This window comes from Rhinolophus ferrumequinum (assembly GCF_004115265.2).
Source record: "Rhinolophus ferrumequinum isolate MPI-CBG mRhiFer1 chromosome 15 unlocalized genomic scaffold, mRhiFer1_v1.p scaffold_54_arrow_ctg1_1, whole genome shotgun sequence".
In the NCBI taxonomy this organism is placed as follows: domain Eukaryota; kingdom Metazoa; phylum Chordata; class Mammalia; order Chiroptera; family Rhinolophidae; genus Rhinolophus; species Rhinolophus ferrumequinum.
Genome location: NW_022680357.1, coordinates 4,009,375 through 4,028,408, shown reverse-complemented (window position 1 = coordinate 4,028,408; position 19,034 = coordinate 4,009,375). Strand labels below are relative to the sequence as shown.

At 50.0% G+C, this 19,034-nt stretch overlaps 1 protein-coding gene across 4 annotated transcripts in view; it reads left to right on the top strand.

The window, feature by feature from the left end:
* Positions 1-19,034, top strand: part of ABCA3 (ATP binding cassette subfamily A member 3) — a 43,378-nt gene that overhangs the window by 9,065 nt on the left and 15,279 nt on the right. For all 4 annotated transcript variants that reach the window (XM_033101545.1, XM_033101547.1, XM_033101544.1 and 1 more), the window contains 13 exons: positions 760-887; positions 1,586-1,751; positions 4,449-4,708; positions 7,084-7,200; positions 7,503-7,623; positions 10,296-10,469; positions 12,331-12,512; positions 14,613-14,756; positions 15,296-15,425; positions 15,591-15,745; positions 16,029-16,184; positions 16,456-16,666; positions 17,622-17,772. In XM_033101545.1, coding sequence (XP_032957436.1) covers positions 760-887; positions 1,586-1,751; positions 4,449-4,708; positions 7,084-7,200; positions 7,503-7,623; positions 10,296-10,469; positions 12,331-12,512; positions 14,613-14,756; positions 15,296-15,425; positions 15,591-15,745; positions 16,029-16,184; positions 16,456-16,666; positions 17,622-17,772 — 2,095 coding nt within the window. The remainder of the gene's footprint in view (positions 1-759; positions 888-1,585; positions 1,752-4,448; positions 4,709-7,083; positions 7,201-7,502; positions 7,624-10,295; positions 10,470-12,330; positions 12,513-14,612; positions 14,757-15,295; positions 15,426-15,590; positions 15,746-16,028; positions 16,185-16,455; positions 16,667-17,621; positions 17,773-19,034) is intronic.

Below are 19,034 nucleotides of genomic sequence, written 5' to 3'. Positions count from 1 at the left end.
TATAAAGTGGACCCCAGAATTGTGAGGGCCAAATGCGACAGCTTGAGCAGCTCCTGATGACCCACAGCGGGAACAGGCAACCACAGACCCAAGGAAAGCACTTTAATTACCAGGTTAAAATGCGGTTTGAGAGCATAAATGCCAAGAACCTCGGCTGGCACGTGGTTTGGGGAGGACAGCTCTAAAAAGGTCATTAGGAAGCCTGTTGAGGGACACTCCCAGTGAACACATGCCAGACACCTTGTCGAGCTCTTTGCTTTCAGGATAAAAAGTGTTATCCCTTCTTCTCTCCTCTTGATTTTAGCAGATCCTCCCATCTTGTTTAATTCAACGTAGCAAACACAGTAAACCTTTTATGTGAAATGGGGTCTGGGCCATGATAGGGAATCATTTAACAAACTATATGTTAGTGTCTACTCGAAGTTTTGAAACGCACCACTATGGCTATGAGAGAGGCTGACTCTGGCAGCAGAACCTAGCGCAGGGCGGCCACCCTCCTGGAGGAGGGTTATGGACTTGGCGTTGCTACCAGCCCCACCTCCAGTCTTGCCAGAAACCCAGGGGCAGCTGTGATTGCGAGTTTCTGCCCATCTTCACGGCAGCCCGCCTCTCTGCCAAAAACAAAAGCCTCCTCGAGTCCTAGAAAAGGTTTGCTCAGCCCTAGAGAAACTTGTCTTTTGTCTGCAAATGATCTGAACCGTGCAGATTTTTCCAGTGGGGGGAAAAATCTGGGCAACTCCGCTCCGATGCTCTCCACAGTTCGCGGCTTTGCCTCGGAGAGGGACTTTGAGGATTACGTCAGGTATGACAACCGCTCCTCCAACGTGCTTGCTGCCGTGGTGTTCGAGCACACCTTCAACCACAGCAAGGACCCCCTGCCGCTGGCGGTGAGGACCCAGCCCCACAAAGCCGAATCCCCACCCCCTCCAGAGGCGTTCTGCCAGCCTGGGAGTAACTATCCTACTGTCCCTTTGGGTCCAGTAGTGCCATCTTGGACCCCACTGAAAGAGCCCTGGGGACACGTTAGCCCATCAGGCCAGAGCAGTTAGAAACCTTACCTGCCTGAAGAAAGCGGCCCATTACTGCCGAAAATAGACTGTCACTGAAGGCCCTTTCTGTCCTCTTATTCGTCAAAAGGTGTTACTTGTCTCCAGGCCTCTGTAGATAGAGTCAAATAGTAAGAAAGTAGCAGATACTTGGGACTAAAACATGATGTGGCCGTTAGCGTTTCAGTTGTGTATTTCAAACAAACCAAAAAATAAAAAATAAAAGTTTTTTTGCTTGCCCAGCGGTATTAAGACTGGGAAACCAGCAAATCCCTCTAGCACTCAGACATAGAGTTTACGTGGGTATACGACAAGAGAAGGGTGGCAAAGCACACCCAAGGTGCCCCTGTGGGGCTCCCTGTCCCCGCCTGGGGCAGGACCAGCCGCTCTGACATTCTGAGACCACGTGGACCTTGGCAGGGCCTGGGAGAGTAGTGAGTTCACAGAATAACAGTCCCTTAACCTCTCTCATTTGATACAGATGTTTGCTGCTCTGTCTAGATCCCTCAGAGCAGTTGATTTTCTGTTTGTTTCCACAGGTGAGATATCACTTACGGTTCAGTTACACGCGAAGAAATTACATGTGGACACAAACAGGCTCCTTTTTCCTGAAAGAGACAGAAGGATGGCACACCACTTCCCTTTTTCCACTTTTCCCAAATCCAGGACCGAGGGAACCTGCGTCCCCTGATGGGGGAGAACCTGGTGAGAGGCATTTTGCAGGCCGAGTTACCCCCTGAGGTGCTGACTGGTGGTAATCATACAGGAAAAGGCCACCTTGCATTTCTCTGCAGAAATACTTTGTAGGACTATTTCATCTTATTTGTAGGAGAAGGAAGAAAGCATCCAGTAAACTTGGCTTCTGAAAGGCTAAAATCTTTGAAAACAGGAAAGGCTCTCTCCTTGTTACTTAGAAGACATGGGCTCTTGAATGAAACACTATATTTCAGTTTTTTGGAAGCTTCAGATTGCATTGAATTTTGGGGACCTGGTTTTACATTTTCCTTCTCTTCCTTGCCACTTCTGTATTGAGTTTTATAGGCTTTTTAAGCTCTGTGGTCCTTGTATTATAGATCCAGGTTTTAATTGAGTCAGTGGAACGTTTGTAGAAGTTGGATGTTGGGTAGTTAGTTATACCCTGTCAGTGTGTGGGTTGGTCTGTCCCATGTGACTTTAGCAGGTTGTTGGCATGTTTGTCTCCTCTGAAGCATAGTCACATCTTGGAACATGCTAGAGATAGCCAAGACGTAACAGGACTAGATGTTGCCCTCAGGCTGAGACACAAGTGCAGGTCCCACAGCGTCCGGGGTATTGCGGAGGACCCAGGATTCCACAGGTCTTCAGAAGGCAGAGTTGTTAGAGGTTTTGATGGAAAGACCCAGGAATGTCCCAAATGGAGAACCAGGCAGGCAGGAGGCAGCACCTGTGTAACCAGCATTTGGAAACGGGCTAATGTCAGGGCCTGTCACCAGGTTCAGGTTTCAGGACAAGATTTTAAATCCAGAAGAGGAACTAAGATGAGCAAGTGAAAGTGAAGTGTGAGAGGCCCCCATCATGAGGGCCTGGACAGGTCCCAACCCTGGAGCTGAGGAGAAGCCGCATCCGCTGTCACACCCGCTGCCTGTATCCAACAGCAGGAGAGACTGGTCACTGAGACCCAGGGGCTGGCTGGCTGCTTGTGTGGACAATTTCCTAAGTGTGGAAGCAATAGCAAAAAATTCCCAAAGAAAGAACTGACAGATTTTAAGGGCATAATACTATACTAAAAGCATATAGAAGACGGGGGAAAGATTCGTACAAAGCAGTTAGAAAAGCATGAAGAAGGCCCCAGGCGATGTGGAAAGGCTGGGAACCTGGCAGCCAGCAGGCTCTCGGTAAACTTGGGCCAGTGTTCTCCCTTCCCTGGCCCACCCCCATAGGTCCACACCTTAAACCCACTGATGCCCCTGATGAGAATTTAACCCGGGGATAGCTTGAAAGGAGAAACTCCACATGCACAAATATGTTTACCATAGCTTTACTTTATAATCACAAAAGTTTCAGTAATGGAAAATGACTGATTACAGAGTGACGGCTTAATTCCTCTGAGTGTTTAGCAGCCACACAAGTCATCGTGATGAAGGCCACATGGTGACATGGCAAAGCCTCGCGAGAGAACAGTGTGTGAGCAGGCAGGCAAGGTATTTCGTGGGGGAGGTGGTCTGATGTGGAAAAACATTGGCTTTGAAGCCCAAGAGACCAGGGTCCCATCTCAGCTTTGCCCCCACACCGGGTGTGGCTCAGCTCCCCGGGCTTCAGTGGTCCCATCTGTCCAATGGGAATATTGCTAGCTCCTCTTCGGGTTTGTTGTGAAGACGAGAACTAAGCCCCCATCCAGCACAGCAATGGGTGACCTTAATTGAGCACCTTCTATCATCACAACTGTAAAAAGACTTAAACCTAAGGCAAATGGTAGAAACACACAGGCATGGTAACCCCGTGTTACCATGGAGGTGTGGTTGGCATATTGCTTTTCTCTTTTCTAGAGGCTGGAACCCAGGCATTTCTGTGTTAGAGGACATCAGATGTTCTAAACATCACTGTATTTTATGAGTGAGGGTGCCTACGCCACCCAGACTTGTACCCGGTGTCCTCCCCACTCTGTTTCCTGAGCTCAGGCCCCAGGGACTCAGGGAGAGAAAATTCCTGAGGCTGTGCCCACTCCGTTCTTAGGCTCAGTCCCTCCAAGCTTAGCTCTGGACTGGAATGCTGTATCCCCAGCTTATCACTCCTCCCAGGCCCTTTTTACTTTAAGAATTTCATTACAAACCACTTTGGGGAGTGAAAAAGGGCCAGCACGGAGAAACCAGAGGTACACAAAGGTCTCACAGCAGCGGCCTTTGGGCTGTGGTGCTTGCTTCCCGTTGAGATGGTAACTCACGGGCAGAACTCTCTGTGGCCGGCAGAATTACAGCCCTCCAAAGATGTCCACATCCTAATCCTCAACCTGTGAATATGTCAGGATGTACGGCGAAGGGGAATATTAGGATGGCAGATGGAATTAATCAGCTGGCTTCAAGAGAGCAAGATGATCGGTGATTATCCCAGTGGGCCCTCTGTAATCACTAGGTCCTTAAATAGTGGGCAAGGGAGGCAGAAGAGAGGGTCAGAGGAAGATGTGATGGCAGCAGCAGGGTCAAAGAGATGTCGCCTGCCTGGCTTTGAAGGGGGAGGGTCCACCAGCCAAGAAGAGTGAAGAATTGCTTAGGGCATCAGGTGAAGTCGCTCTGTGGCCACGTTCCCCAGGAAGGCCCTGGTATAGCTCAGCGCATATGGCTCCCTGAGTGAGCAGCACCCCATGCTGTGGCTTTTCCAATGTGTGTGGACACCCTGTGCTGGAATGTCCTGTGCTCCCACACTCAGGGTACATCCGAGAAGGCTTCCTGGCCGTGCAGCATGCCGTGGACAGAGCCATCATGCAGTACCACGCAAACGCCTCCACGCACCAGCTGTTCGAGAAGCTCACTGTGATCGCCAAGAGGTTCCCATACCCTCCTTTCATTTCGGACCCCTTTCTCGTCGCCATCCAGTACCAGCTGCCCCTGCTCCTCATGCTAAGTTTCACGTACACCTCCCTCACCATCATCCGGGCTGTCGTGCAGGAAAAGGAGAGGAAACTGAAGGTAACGCTTTAAAACACTTGGGCACGTTGGTTCTAGGCACAGTGTCTCTGGGGGGCGATTGTGTCCCGGGCCCTGTGCCAGGTGGGGCAGCAGCTGCGCCTGCAGCCACAGAGCAGTTTGGGGTGGGGTGGGCACCCACCCTGATGCTAGCCCACCTTGGGGTTTCTTTGAAACCAGCCCTGGTGTATCCAGATTTTAAAAACCAAACGAAAGCACCATATTTTGTGTGAAGTATACTAAGGACTGAATGTGGTTCTGGAACTGCCTTGTCCAACTAGGGAGCCACGAGCCCCTGAGGGGCTCCAGCACTTTCAATGTACCTGGTCTGAACTGACTCATGCCAAGAGCGTACGGCGCACACTGGGTTTCTGAAGCCTTAGTGCAATCAAATAATGTAAACTATCTCAGTAATTTCTATTTTGATTATGTTAGAAAAACAGTATTTTGGACATTTTGGGTTAAGTCAGATACATCATAGAAATTAATCTTACTTGGTTCTTTTAACTTTTCCTTTGTGGCCACTGTAAAATTCTAAATTACATATGTGGCTCGCATTCTATTTCTGTGGAACAGATCTGTTCTAGAGAGTCCATAGACAGTAAGCCAAAATGTTTACATACATGGCTGAGCAGAAAGCTAATTAACTTCGCATATAGATGGAAGACAACTGTAGTTCTAGACTGTCAGGCACAGTCTGATGGGAAATTCAGAAGTATATGAAGTATCATTGAAAGGACTAGCATGGACTTAAGTGAGTGAATACTATTCACCTGAATGAAGAGTATCACCTGTAAACCCACCCCAGTGGCACTGCCAAGATTGTCCAAAACTTATTTCAAGTTCCTCTTTTGGCAATGTCTGTGAAATGACATTTAGAGTGTTCTCAGAGGCACCAGATCTGTGATTATTGGGGCTGGGAGCACTGATGAGGTGGGTACTATCTGCTTGGGCACCTTAAATAACGTCAGTAAAAGTGGTACAGTGTTAGGTTCAATAGTTAGCAGTGGATGATGAAATGGTTTGGAAAATAACGTTTGTCCACACGCACACCTACAGATGCAGAGGTAAAACCAATGTGGCAGACCGTTCAGTGATTATTGAACCTCAGGGGTGGGTACATGAGTGACCATTGTACCAATCTTCCCATTTTTCTGGGGGCTGGAAATTGGGCATAAGAAAAAGCTGGAAAATCAGCCGCCTGGCTCAGTGCCTGGCTCATCAAAGACACTTAATCAACACTGGTCCCCTCGCCTAGACTAGCACTATCCAACGGAATGTCCTGCGGCGATGGATGGACATGTCCTGTGTCTGCCGTCCACCATTGTCATCACTGGGCACTGTGGCTAGCGCGACCGAGGAGCTGAATTTTTCATTTTATTTCATTTTAATGAATTTCAATGGAAATAGCAGCATGTGTCTGCTGGCCGCCATATTGAACTGTGCAGCCTTTGGTACCCTGGGACTCCCTGGTCGGTGCAGGAACCGGCCTTCCTCACCGCACCTCCTGTCATCCTGACTGGGACCCTGGAGGAAGGCCTGTCTCCGGCATCACTGTGTTCCTGTCCTTCCTGTAGGGGCCCCCGCCTGGACCCCTGGATAGTCTGGACCCCTCATTTCAGATAGCAGGAGGGGAGGCAGTGGCTTCGCCTTCTAAAGTGTTCCCACGCCACTGCTGATCCTGGAACAGCCCTGGGGCCACGCTTTGCAGCAAGGGAGTTCGTGTGGTTGGTACTAGCCAGCGGAGGGGCCAGGCTCTGCTCTCCTGACTCAGAACCCCAGCACCAGTTGCCTACCACACAGCTTGCTGGGGGGCAGTCAGGGGCTCTCAGAAAAGTATGGGAAGCACAGGCCGGGAGTTTGGGGTTGCTCCATAGAGTGAAAGACTGCCCAGCGAGGTCGTTAGCTTAGTCAGCACAAAGCTAATGCGTGCTCATGTGGGGGGGGGAGGGGGTGGCAGGTGGGGGCCAGGGGTACAGTGGCCAAGTAGAGGCTAAGGGAGCTCACTTGGGTGAGGGGAAAGGTGGCTAACCTTGGCTGGGAAGCAGAGAGGGAGTCCCAGGGGGTTAGCAGTTAGGACTGGGGAAAGGTAGGAAGAAGGCGCAATGCCTCATGCCCCAAAGTCAGGGACTGACATGACATCTTCTGCCTCCGGCCAGTGTGTGCTTCACTGTTCCTCCGCCTGCTCTGTGACCCGGGTGTCCCGTGTCCTGTCCTGGCCTGTGTGTGACACCCACCACGCATCTGCGCCATCACACACAGGCTCTCAGGGAAGCCAGTGCGAGGAGGGCGCCAGAGCCTGGCCTGGAGGCGGTGGGCACTTGCGCCCCCAGCAGGCATCTGAGGGTGGGTGTCAGGGCGTTTTGCTCTCCCCCCAGGAATACATGCGCATGATGGGGCTTAGCAGCTGGCTGCACTGGACCGCATGGTTCCTGCTCTTCTTCCTCTTCCTCCTCATCGCCGTCTCCTTCATGACCCTGCTCTTCTGCGTCAAGGCAAGTGTGGCTTCGAGAGGGTATCTGATGTTAAGAGCATGGCTTTCAAGCCGGTGGGAGGCCAGAGGCCCTCGCACCACTACAGAGACCCCGAGACGCCCTGTTTGCGGATCTCAGGGCCGTCTGCCTGGGCTCGTAGAGAGACAGGACCAGTGGTTTCTCAGTCACGCTCCATGTAGACCCTTTGCCCATCGCCACCAGTTTCATTCGTGGGCAGACTGTTTACGACTCTTCCTGGTTTTGTTTCCACCTTCCCCGCTGTCACCTGTGCGTGCTGACCTCTGGGGTGGCACGCGGCGCAGGTGAAGAAGGACGTGGCAGTGCTCACGCACAGTGACCCCTCGCTGGTGCTGGTCTTCCTGGCCTGCTTTGCCATCTCCTCCATCTCCTTCAGCTTCATGGTCAGCACCTTCTTCAGCAAAGGTGAGTCGTCCTGCCCCTTGGGAAGAGGACGGGGGCGGGGCGTGGGGGGCGTGATCCAAATCTCAGAAAACCGGGCAGTTTCATTTGGGGTAAGTAGAAATAACCCGCAGCCTGGGGCGGGGGTTGGGGAGCTGTTGTACGGCACCTTCTTTTGGACTCAATGTTCTGGGTGTTTTAGAACATCCCTGAATAATTCTTTTCAAATTTATTTTTAATCATAATGGACATACAATATATTAGTTTCAAGTGGACAATGGTGATCCAACATAGTTCTACCAACATTATTGACTCTATTCCCTATGCTGTACATTACATCCCCATGGCTTATTTTATAATCAGAAGTTTGACTTCTTAATCCCCTTCCCCTTTTCCGCCCCTCCCCCATTTCCCTCTGCTCTGGCAGCCATCATTTTGTTCTCTGTCTCTATGAGTTTGTTTGTGTTTCATTTTGTTGGTTCATTTGTTTGGCATTTTAGATTCCACATACAAGTGAAATCATACAATATTTGTCTTTCTCTGTCCAACTTATCTCACTTAGCATAACACTCTCTTGGTTTATCCATGTTGCAAATAGCAAGCTTTCATTCCTTTTAATGGCCATTCATATTCCACTGTGTATATGTAGCACCTCTTTATCCGGTCATCCATTGATGGACATCTAGGTTACTTCCATATCTTGGCTGTTGTAAGTAGTGCTGCGGTGAACATAAAGGTGCATATATCTTTTCAAATTAGTGTTTTGGATTTCTTCAGATAAATACCCAGAAGTGGAATTGCTGGGTCATATGGTGGTTCTATTTTTAACGTTTTTGAGGAACCTCTATACTGTTTTCCATGAGGCTGCACTAATTTACACTCTCACCAACAGAGCATGAGGGTTTCCTTTTCTCCACATCCTCGCCAACACTTGTAATTTGTTGTCTTTTTGATCGTGGCCATTCATACAGGTATCAGGTGATAGCTCATTGTGGTTTTGATTTGCATTTCCCTGATAATCATTGATATTGAGCATCTTTTCATGTGTCTGTTGTCCATCTCATGTGTCCTCTTGGGAGAAATATCTACAGGGGGTGCCAAAAAAACGGATACCCATTTTAAGAAGGGAAAAACTGAATTAATTGTAACACTCAATATATGCTGATAACAAAGACGAAGACAAGTCACGTGTGACTTCTGCAATGACAGGAGGTGCTCAAAGTGGTTCCCATCAGCATCCAGACACTTCAGATTATGGCAAACTACTGCTTGAGCATAGATAACATCTCTTAAAACGTGTATACGTTTCTTTGGCACCCCCAGTGTTGAGGTCCTCTGCTGTACAATAAACTATGTCAACAGTTGGAAGATCTGTATAACTTAATAAGCAATATTTTCCAAATGAACAAAGCATTATGTTACAAAATCATGAAAGAAGATTAATCTCTTCAAAGTGTAAGTTAGACCGATGGATTTTAGTGTAACAGAGTATGAAAAGATCATTGTTTAGTTTCGTTCCATGTGGCACCTAACCTTTAAGAAACTACCACTTGTTGAATGGTGTCATGTCAAAAAACCATATCCACACATATCTGAAAGGCTATTAAATACCCCCCCTTTCCTACTAATAATGTGTGGAGCTTTTTTCTTCATTCACTTCATCCAAAACAATGTAACACAATAGAGTGAATACAGACGCAGGTATGACAATCCAGCTTTAATATGTTAAGTCAGACATGACAGACGTTTGCAAAAATGTAACACAATGCACTCGTCTCACTAAATTGTGGGAAATAAGAGTTGTTTTTCATAAAAATATTTATGTAAACTTGTAATAGGTTTATTATTTTTATTCTTAAATCTTGAAATTTTCTTAGTATTAATTTCTAATACAGTAAACGTTGATACATACATAAGCTACTTAAACAAAAGTTCTTTGACATCCTTAATAACTTTTAAGGGAGTAAAGGGGCCTTAAGACCAAAGCGTTTGAGGGCCACCAGCATGGACAAAAGCTGTGTTCTCCCCACACCTCCACGACCTGGTCCTTGTCTCTTTCAGGTCTTTCCCACGTGTCACCTTATCAGAGCTTTCCTTGGCCACCTTGTCATAGTCACAGCTCCTGGCCCAGGGAACATTATGTCCCCATTCTGTGCCTTGTTGCTCATTCATTTACTATCTGTGTGCCCACTGGATTATAAACTTGGGATGGGGGGCTTTGTTTTGTTTGCAGCAGTCTCCCAGGTGCCTGGAACAGGGTCTGGCACAGAGTGGGCGCTCAGTGAGTGTCTGTGGGATGAATGAGTGAATGAAAGGGTCCAGACCAGGTGAGAAGTGAGACGTGGGGGGCTCAGTATGAGTCATGTCAGGTGTGTGACATCCAGGCAACTGGAAGTGAAGTCTGCAGGAGAGGGCTAGAGAAATCAGTGTGGGGTCCCGGGATGAGGGAGACACGTGCCACCCCGGGCAGGTTCCCTGGGGCACAGGTACCCTGACAACACAAGGTGCTGCAGGTGGAGCCTGGAGTCCCCCAGCACCGGGGTCTGTGTTCTAGCGTCAACAGCTGATGCAGGCAGGGGTCAAGCGGTTCACCCCACGAGAGTTCTTCTTTCTCCAGTGGATGGAGCACAGTCTCCCTTTTGACACATTCATGCAAGTGCTCTTTCTTATATTTGTCTTCCTCTCTCCATCTGTAGCCAACATGGCAGCAGCTGTCGGGGGCTTCCTGTACTTTTTCACATACATCCCCTACTTCTTCGTTGCTCCTCGATACAACTGGATGACTCTTAGCCAGAAGCTCTTCTCCTGTCTCTTGTCTAATGTCGCCATGGCGATGGGAGCCCAGCTCATAGGAAAATTTGAAGCGAAAGGTGAGTGTTTTCCTTTTCCACGAGCTGCCCTTGCTGGTTTAGTTACACCGAGAGAATCCAAGCAGAGGCACCTCCAGCTCTGGTAATAAACAGACACGTCAGGACAGCTGCGCCAGTGATGCATTTGGAAGCCAGGTCCTTGGCATTGGCCATCGCTGGGCCAGTGTAGTCCCTCCTTTGAGTTTTCTCAGGGCCCTGCCTGGAACCTGCTGTTATTATAGGAAAATGCTGGATGTGAGTATCTGTACCTGCCGACGTGGGATTCCACTCAATTACCTCTGAGTCTCTGCCTGCCCCAGGAGGCATTCGGAATGATTACCCACATGGTCTCAAAGTCCATTGGTTTTGATCCACTCCTAGCTCTCAGTGAAGTGGTACAATCAGCAGCTCCCCACTCTCTCCTCCCCTGAAACCTGCAATGAGTCATGATGAGGATGGGGAGGCCCGAGAGAAAAACAAGGGAAAGACCAGAACATTGTTTTCTTGATTTTTGTGAAATTTCCTGATGTTTAAAATATCATGGGGATCAAATAAGACAGTTCTTTGGGCAGACTTCGACTGCAAACCCTGCAGTCGCTGCTCAGATTTCAATTGATGGAGTCAAGCCTGCTCCTCTAAAAGGGGTGAGAGGGCACCTAGTGTGACCCTTAACCCTCACCTACTGGGGAGTCTGCAGAGATGGTGAGCTCACGTCTTAGGAGAAGGCCCCATTCATTTCCACATCACTCAAACCCGTCCCACAGAAGGGCCTTACAGAGGCGGCTGGTCTCTGACTGGCCCGCCCCGCCTCTCTTGCTTGCTCTGCTTCTCAGGCACGAGGGGTGCAGGTGAGTTTCTGCAAGGCTGGTGATATGCTGGCATCCTTCCCCCTGGAGCTTCTGTGCTTTGTGGCTCCTCTAGAAGGAGATGAGCAGTAATTCCCCTTCTAAATGACTGACCTGTGTGGATTTTAAGACCATTTGGGTCCTGCCCCGTCCAGATGTTCTCTTCAGGCTGGATGCTCTCGTTTCTTCCAACCATGCAATTCATAGTTGTAGCTGTCTGGTTGTGAGTCTGTGGAAGGAGGCAGGTGGGTAGTCACGGCAACCTTCAGTGTGGCTTTATTTTTAGAATTTTTGTCTGCACTTGGCAATGTCTTGTAACACTTTAACTTTTAAATATGTGCATTTCCATGTTTATGGAATTAGCATGGATTAGCAGTGTGTGATAAAATTGCAGGCTTTTTAAATACACAAGCCCTTCCAGGGTTCAAATAGTTTTCTAAAAGCCATTTACAAAGAAGAATCTAACTACATGACCCCTCTTGTTTTTCAAAGTTCTATACTGAATTTTCTTAAAACAGGCACATTTCTAGTGGTTTGAAAGTGAACATTGACCAAGGTTGGAGAGCAGCCACTTCCATCAGGGACCCTCGAGCCAGCAGAAGGTGGTCTGGTCACACAGAATCCTCAAGCATCGTTTACACTGTGCTCTTGCAAACCAGAGAGAAGAGAAAACACTATGAGCAACACTAAATAGAGCTTTATACGTATCTAAAGTTTTTCTCTTTTTAAAAACATAGGAAATGTGCACTGTTCCAGTGTTGGGCTTCTCCCACATATATATACATGTATGTGTATATGTGTGTTGTGTATATATGTCATAAATGAAACGTGAGCCTGTATAGTCAGTTCATGATTTTTTGCTGGTTCTATCACATCGAGTTTGTAACTTACTCTTGTCTTAAAGACCTGGAGAGAGTCATCAGATTCTCTATAAAAGCGGGAGAGGAGCAGTCATGCTGCCTTGGCAGGGATACACGCACGTGTGCTGTCTGCGGCTGCAGGTTCGTTTTAGGCTCGTTTGCTGGTGTGTGTTCCAGGCACAGGTGTCCAGTGGCGAGACCTCCTGAGTCCTGTCAACGTGGACGACAACTTCACCTTTGGCCAAGTGCTGGGCATGCTGCTGCTGGACTCCGTCCTCTATGGCCTGGTGACCTGGTACATAGAGGCCGTCTTCCCGGGGCAGTTTGGTGTGCCCCAGCCCTGGTACTTCTTTATCATGGTGAGTCCTGACACCCCTGCCCCTCACATTGGCCACCTCTGAGGGTGAGGGGTCCCCAGCATTCATTCTGGATCCCCTCCAGTCCCTGACATACGACGCCTAGTCAGGCTGGGATAGAGGTCCCTGCCCTGTGCTCAGTTGGTGAGCTGTGTGCCCAGAAGGCCCTGAGACTGCCCCCCCACCCCCGACCCATCCCCGCTGCCTGAGATACTCCCTGCTCTCCAGGGTCCAAGAGAAGGAGCTCGCTCTGGCCCACCACCCACAGTCCCAGCACAGCCCCACCTGTGCCTCTCTTTCTTGTCACTTGGGGGGTTTTCTGCCTACAAAGTAATACAGCTTCCTGTAAAAATGATTGCATTGCTGGAATATACAGCACAGAGACAAACACCGCTGACACTTTGGTGTGTAGTTCCTCGGGTTTTTTTCTATGCATAAACCATCTTGTAGTGTACACAATGTGTGTATAACATATATAGTTGGTTTTTTAAGAAAGGGATCATATTGTAAAAATGCTGGAAACCTGCTTTTTTTTAACCTAACAGTAGTACATCTTAAATTAAATATCTCTATGTTTAGATCTATTTATTAATATACATTTAGATTTTTATCTATACGTATTTATAAATTTTGTTTTATTTATAAATACAAATATACTTAAATATATGCATTTTTGTGAATCAGCTTCATTTTTTTAATAACTGCACAGTATTCCATGGCTGTCCCACCATGTATTTAACTAATTTCCTATTGATGAATAGTTAGGTGCCACGTCAGTGTTAATTCTTTGATTCAACAAATACTTATAAAGTGTCCATTATGTATTTCCTGAAATCTAAAATGCCATGGATTATTAGAGGCACCATTACTTTATCACTAAAAAAGAAAACTACGGTTAGACTATGGCATTCCATGATTTCTAAGACACAGTGTGATTACAAAGTCAGAAATGTGAGAAATGTGTCCCTTACAATCAGTGGACGAGGGTGTGCCAGAGCTATTCCAGGCACTAGAAAGACACTGGGAGTCCAGCTGTGGATTAAATGAATTCTCCACCCTCGGGATTACTTCTGGGATTACTTCTTCCAGAGCCCTGTTCCTACCTTTTCTGTGCCCCTGCCCACACCCTCGTGTTACCTGTGCCCACAGGTTACCCTCAAGGGTGGGGAGTATGTATGGTTTGTAGTTATAGTCTTACCCCTCACACAGCCTGTCACTGTGAGGGCCAGACAGAGGGTAGGGGATTGTCCTCGTCTAGACAGAGGGTGAAGGGTCGTTCTTTTTTTTTTTTTTTTTTTAAAGATTTTTTTTTTTGGGGGAAGGGGAACAGGACTTTTATTGGGGAACAGTGTGTACTTCCAGGCCTGTTTTCCAAGTCAAGTTGTTGTCCTTTCAATCTTAGTTGTGGAGGGTGCCGTTCAGCTTCAAGTTATTATCCTTTCAGTCTTAGTTGTGTCGGGCACAGCTCAGCTGCAGGTCCAGTTGCCATTGCTAGTTGCAGGGGGTGCAGCCCACCATCCCTTGCGGGAGTTGAACCGGCAACCTTGTGGTTGAGAGCCTACTGGCCCATGTGGGAATCGAACCGGCAGCCTTCGGAGTTAGGAGCATGGAGCTCTAACCACCTGAGCCACCTGGCCGGCCCAAGGGTCGTTCTTTAGACAGGGAGGCCCAGCCCTTTGGCTCCTCCTGCTGAGTTCACAAGCTCCCATGTAGCTGAGCTGGGAGTGTGGAATTGGGGGCCTCCTTCATTTTCTGCCCCAATGTCGTTCTGGACTAGAACTTTCAATAACCTGTCCGTATTAAGTGTCAGCATTTTCTTTTCCTCTGTATCATAGCTTAGTTGATACGATACAACAATAAGCCTGTGAGTTGCCATCATGCCCTATGGCAGATCAGGAAGCTGAGCGCTCTCCCAGGGGTAGAGAGTGAGAGGCTGTGTTGGATCCTGACCCAGCACTGGGGCTCTGAGTGGGGTCTCCTACAGAGGACGCCGTGTCTGGGGAGACCGAGGGCTGGCTGCTGTGTGTGTGTAGCGTGTCCGTTAGTTGTTGCTCTGTCACAAACACGACAGGCCTTCTGACACCCACCTGATTTCTATCCTAGCCCTCGTATTGGTGCGGGCGCCCGAGGACAGTTTTAGGGAAAGAGGAAGAAGACGATGACCCTGAGAAAGCGCTCAGGACAGAGTTCTTTGAAGCTGAGCCAGAGGACTTGGTGGCTGGGATCAAGATCAAGCATGTGTCCAAGGTGCCACACCCTGTGGGGACGGGCAGGGTCAAGGGGCGTCAGGGTCACAGGCAGTGAGACCTGCTGCCTTGCCCAGGGCTGTCCCCAAGCTGGTGACCATCATGCAGGCCTTGTTACCTCCTGGATCCCTGGGGCTGCTGTCTAACAGGCTGTCCCAGACACCGGCCAGCCCTCGGGCTCTGTGTCACCAGGGCCCACTGTAGAGACTCGGTCAAATCAGCCACATGCCACCATCTGAACTTAACCTCCCCGTAGCTTTGTAGTGAACATTCGCTGTGCTGGCTGCATGGTGCTGCCTGGGCCTCATGTGCCTTCACTTCCAGACATGGGGATGTCTGGGACCTGTAGGGGGTGGGGGAGGCCAGAGTAGCGGGGGGCTACATGGCCTCCAATCAGCACTCTCCCCAAAACTTCCCACCTCTCTGTGCTGTCTGGCGGCGCGGGGTGTAGTTCCCCTTAGAACCCTCAGTGGGTATTCCACAGGGGAGTGGGAGGGGCCCATGGAGTGAGTTCCCAAGGGGCATCTGCCTTTCCTCCAGGTGTTCAGAGTGGGGAACAAGGGCAAGACGGCCGTCAGAGACCTGAATCTGAACCTGTACGAGGGGCAGATCACCGTCCTACTGGGCCACAATGGTGCGGGGAAGACTACCACTCTATCCATGCTCACAGGTGAGGGTCCACGTGGCCACCGCGAGCAGTGGGGTGACCGGCAAACCCATGCACAGGGTAAAGCGAGGTGAAACCACGTGGACTCGGTGAGGTCCTCGCACCCGTTGCAGCCTGGCAGGATATTCAGCTGAACCTAACCCTCGGGGGTCTTCTGCTTGGCCATAGGTCTCTTCCCCCCAACCAGTGGGCGGGCGTATATCAACGGGTATGAAATTTCACAAGACATGGTTCAGATCCGGAGGAGCCTGGGCCTGTGCCCACAGCATGACGTCCTGTTTGACAACCTGACAGTCGCAGAACACCTGTACTTCTACGCTCAGGTGAGCTAGCCGGGTAGGATTGGAAGTTGTCGTTGCCAAGCTTGTTCTATAGCCTGCCTCTTGCCTTGTTTGGGTTCCGGAGGCAGCCAGCTGAGCCCTTAGCCTCCCTGCCACAGAAACCTCCTCCTAGGAGCCCTCCCGCGCAGCTGGAGTAGGGGAGGCGGGAGGGAAGTGGGGACTGAGACGCCCGCCCGTGATGGAATGAGACAATGCCAAGCCTAAGTGGCTTGCTGGACGAGTGTCACAAGCCCCTGCCACTTATCTCTGTCCCCTGCTGTTGCAGCTGAAAGGCTTGTCGCGCCACAAGTGCCCTGAGGAAGTCAAACAGATGCTGCACATCCTCAGTCTGGAGGACAAGCGGGATGCCCGGTGCAGGTTCCTGAGCGGAGGGATGAAGCGCAAGCTGTCCATCGGCATCGCCCTCATCGCAGGCTCCAAGGTCAGGGGCAGCGGGACACAGGCAGGGCCCCCACACGTGGTGGACAAACACTTGGGCAGCAGGGCCCACAGGCAGTACCCTCCGGCTCCCATCAGCCTGGGCTGGCTGCTGGCCCAGGCTCCTCGGCCCTGGACACCCTGGATGGGCAGCGTGGCAAAGGCGGTACAGCTGCTGCTTCGTGAAACTTGAGCCACTCGGGGCCAACAGTACAGCCAGCCTGCACCTGGGTGTGGCTCTGCCATTGTCACAAGGCTGTCCCTCTGTCTTCCAGGTGCTGATGCTGGATGAGCCCACCTCGGGCATGGATGCCATCTCCAGGAGGGCCATCTGGGACCTTCTTCAGCAGCAGAAAAGTGACCGCACCATCCTGCTGACCACCCACTTCATGGACGAGGCTGACCTGCTGGGGGACCGCATCGCCATCATGGCCAAGGGGGAGCTGCAATGCTGCGGGTCATCGCTGTTCCTCAAACAGAAATACGGTGAGCAGCCGAGGGCAGGAAGCAGGCAGGCAGCCCACGCTCCCTTCCGTGTGGGGTCAGCGTCATGAAGGGCCCCTGAGATCAGGTGGGAGAAGCCTTCTCTAGAGTTCCCGTCTCCTACCTCTGGATGGAGAGCCGAGGCCCCAGGCAGAGGAGCTTGTGAGAATTAATGAGGAGGGGAGTGGAGCAGATAGTCTTGATTTTGTTAGAATGACAGACGGCCATGGCCAGGGAAATAGCAGTTGAGCCCTGGGGCAGCTGAGAGTACCAGTGCCCTTGGAGTAGCCACTAATCATTGCCAGTATTCAGCTTGGCAATATTCAGCTCTCAAACCAGCATGCTCCACAGCATGGTTCAGGGCTGGTGAGTCGCATGGAATCATTGCTAATCATAGTCTTTGCTATGTGAGCAGCTCATGGTCCATAATATGGTGCTGGCATGCCAGGTCCCATCCACGTTCCGCCAGCAGGGTGGACAAAGACAAAAGACGAGCACCTCTCCTCTTAGACACCCCAGGAGTTGCACATCTTGCTCCTGTGGCTTCCCTTGGCCAGCACACAGCCCTGTCAGGCAGATGGTGACCCGATGTAGTCACCATCAGGCTGGGGGAAGCTGGAGAGGGCGGCCTTCATCCTGGGGTTCCAGTACCAAGAAAGTGGGGAGAACAGGTCTTGGGGACAGTATCTCCCACAGACTCTGAGACTTGAAGTCCAAAGTCTGGCTCGGGTTTTACCTCCTTATGCTCAGTACCCAAATTTTTCAGCAGCTCTTCCCAGCTAGGGAGCAGGAGGCAAGACCCTTAGGACAGCACTGAGTAGCGCTGAGATGCATTCGTTCTGGGTCAGCTGCCCCTGCTCTGCAGCGCCTGTCCCATGAGCCTTCCCGGTAAGCCCGAGGGCCCCAGGTGGTCCAGGAGATGTGAGAGAACCTCACGTGGGGCTCCGCTGTGTTCCAGGCGCAGGCTACCACATGACGCTGGTGAAAGAGCCTCACTGCAACCCTGAGGGCATCTCCCGGCTGGTCCGCCACCACGTCCCCAACGCCACCCTGGAGAGCAGCGCTGGAGCAGAGCTGTCATTCGTTCTTCCCAAGGAGAGCACGCACAGGTACACATCCCAGAGAGAACGCGCAGGGAGCGATCCGACAAGGAGGATCTCAGTGGGCCTTCAGGGTGCCATGCTTCGTTGCCTGCCCTGCACCTGTCAGGCTTGGCCAGTGGGCAGTTCTCAGCTCCTGGGCTGGTGATAGGTAGCACATGGTGAGTCTGCTGGCTGGGTCCAAAGTGCCAGGCCTCTCTGTGCAGCGAGCTGGGAGAAGCATCACTTGTCCCTGAGAAGCAGAAAAGTGTCCGACTCATCAAAGGGGCGCATTGGTCATGCTGGGTGAAGTACGCCCAGCAGCCCATCCAGAGTTCTCTGTGGAACTGTGAATTTGTATGTCTTCTCGGCCTTAGATTCTGAGTCATGGACACAAATTCTGCCTCGTAAGCAGAGCAGAGTGCCAGCGTGGGGAGGTAAAAACCAAACTTATTCACATTCTGAGACTTTGGGACGTAAATCTCAAAAGTACATTTAATCTTGCTACAAGCCTGATTGAGTAACGTGGTTTTAATAACTGCATAGCGTTCCCTGACTCAGATATACTGTAATTTATATAACATCTCTGTTACCACATGCTCGTGGTTTTCCAAATATATATAAATATATGCTAATGAACATCTTTCTAGAAAACTCTCTGTCAAGATCTCCAGTGGCCCCTCCTTAGGGTAGATTCCTGATCGTGGGGGTCAATAGGACCAAGTTCCCTTCTAGAAAGGGGGTGTGTTTGGCTTCCCCATTAGCAGGATAGGAGAGTGTCCATTTTACTCCACTGTTGCCAGCTTTGAGTAAAGGGTGTTTTTTTGTTTGTTTGTTTGTTTGTTTTTTAGTATTTGTGTATCTGGTGGGTGAAAACAGCACACATTTACTTGATTGGCATTTTGTATTTCTTCCATTCCTGCTGGCAGGAGGTTGAACATTTTCAGTGCTTACTGGCCTTTTAAGCCTTGCCTCTTCTGGATATTGTGTGTTCATGTCTCTTGCTCATTTATTCATCAGAGTGTTTTATATACAGCTGACCCTAGAACAACATGGGGCTTGGGGCACCAACCCCACACAATCAAAAATCCGCATAGAACTTTTGACTCCTCAAAAACTTACCTACTAATAGCCCACTGCTGACTGGAAGTCTTACTGATAACATAAACAGTCAATTAATTCACATTTTTGCCTGTCATATGTATCATACACTGTATTCTTACAATAGGGTAATCTAAAGAGAAGAAAATGTTACTACTCACATCATAAGGCAGAGAAAATACATTTATAGT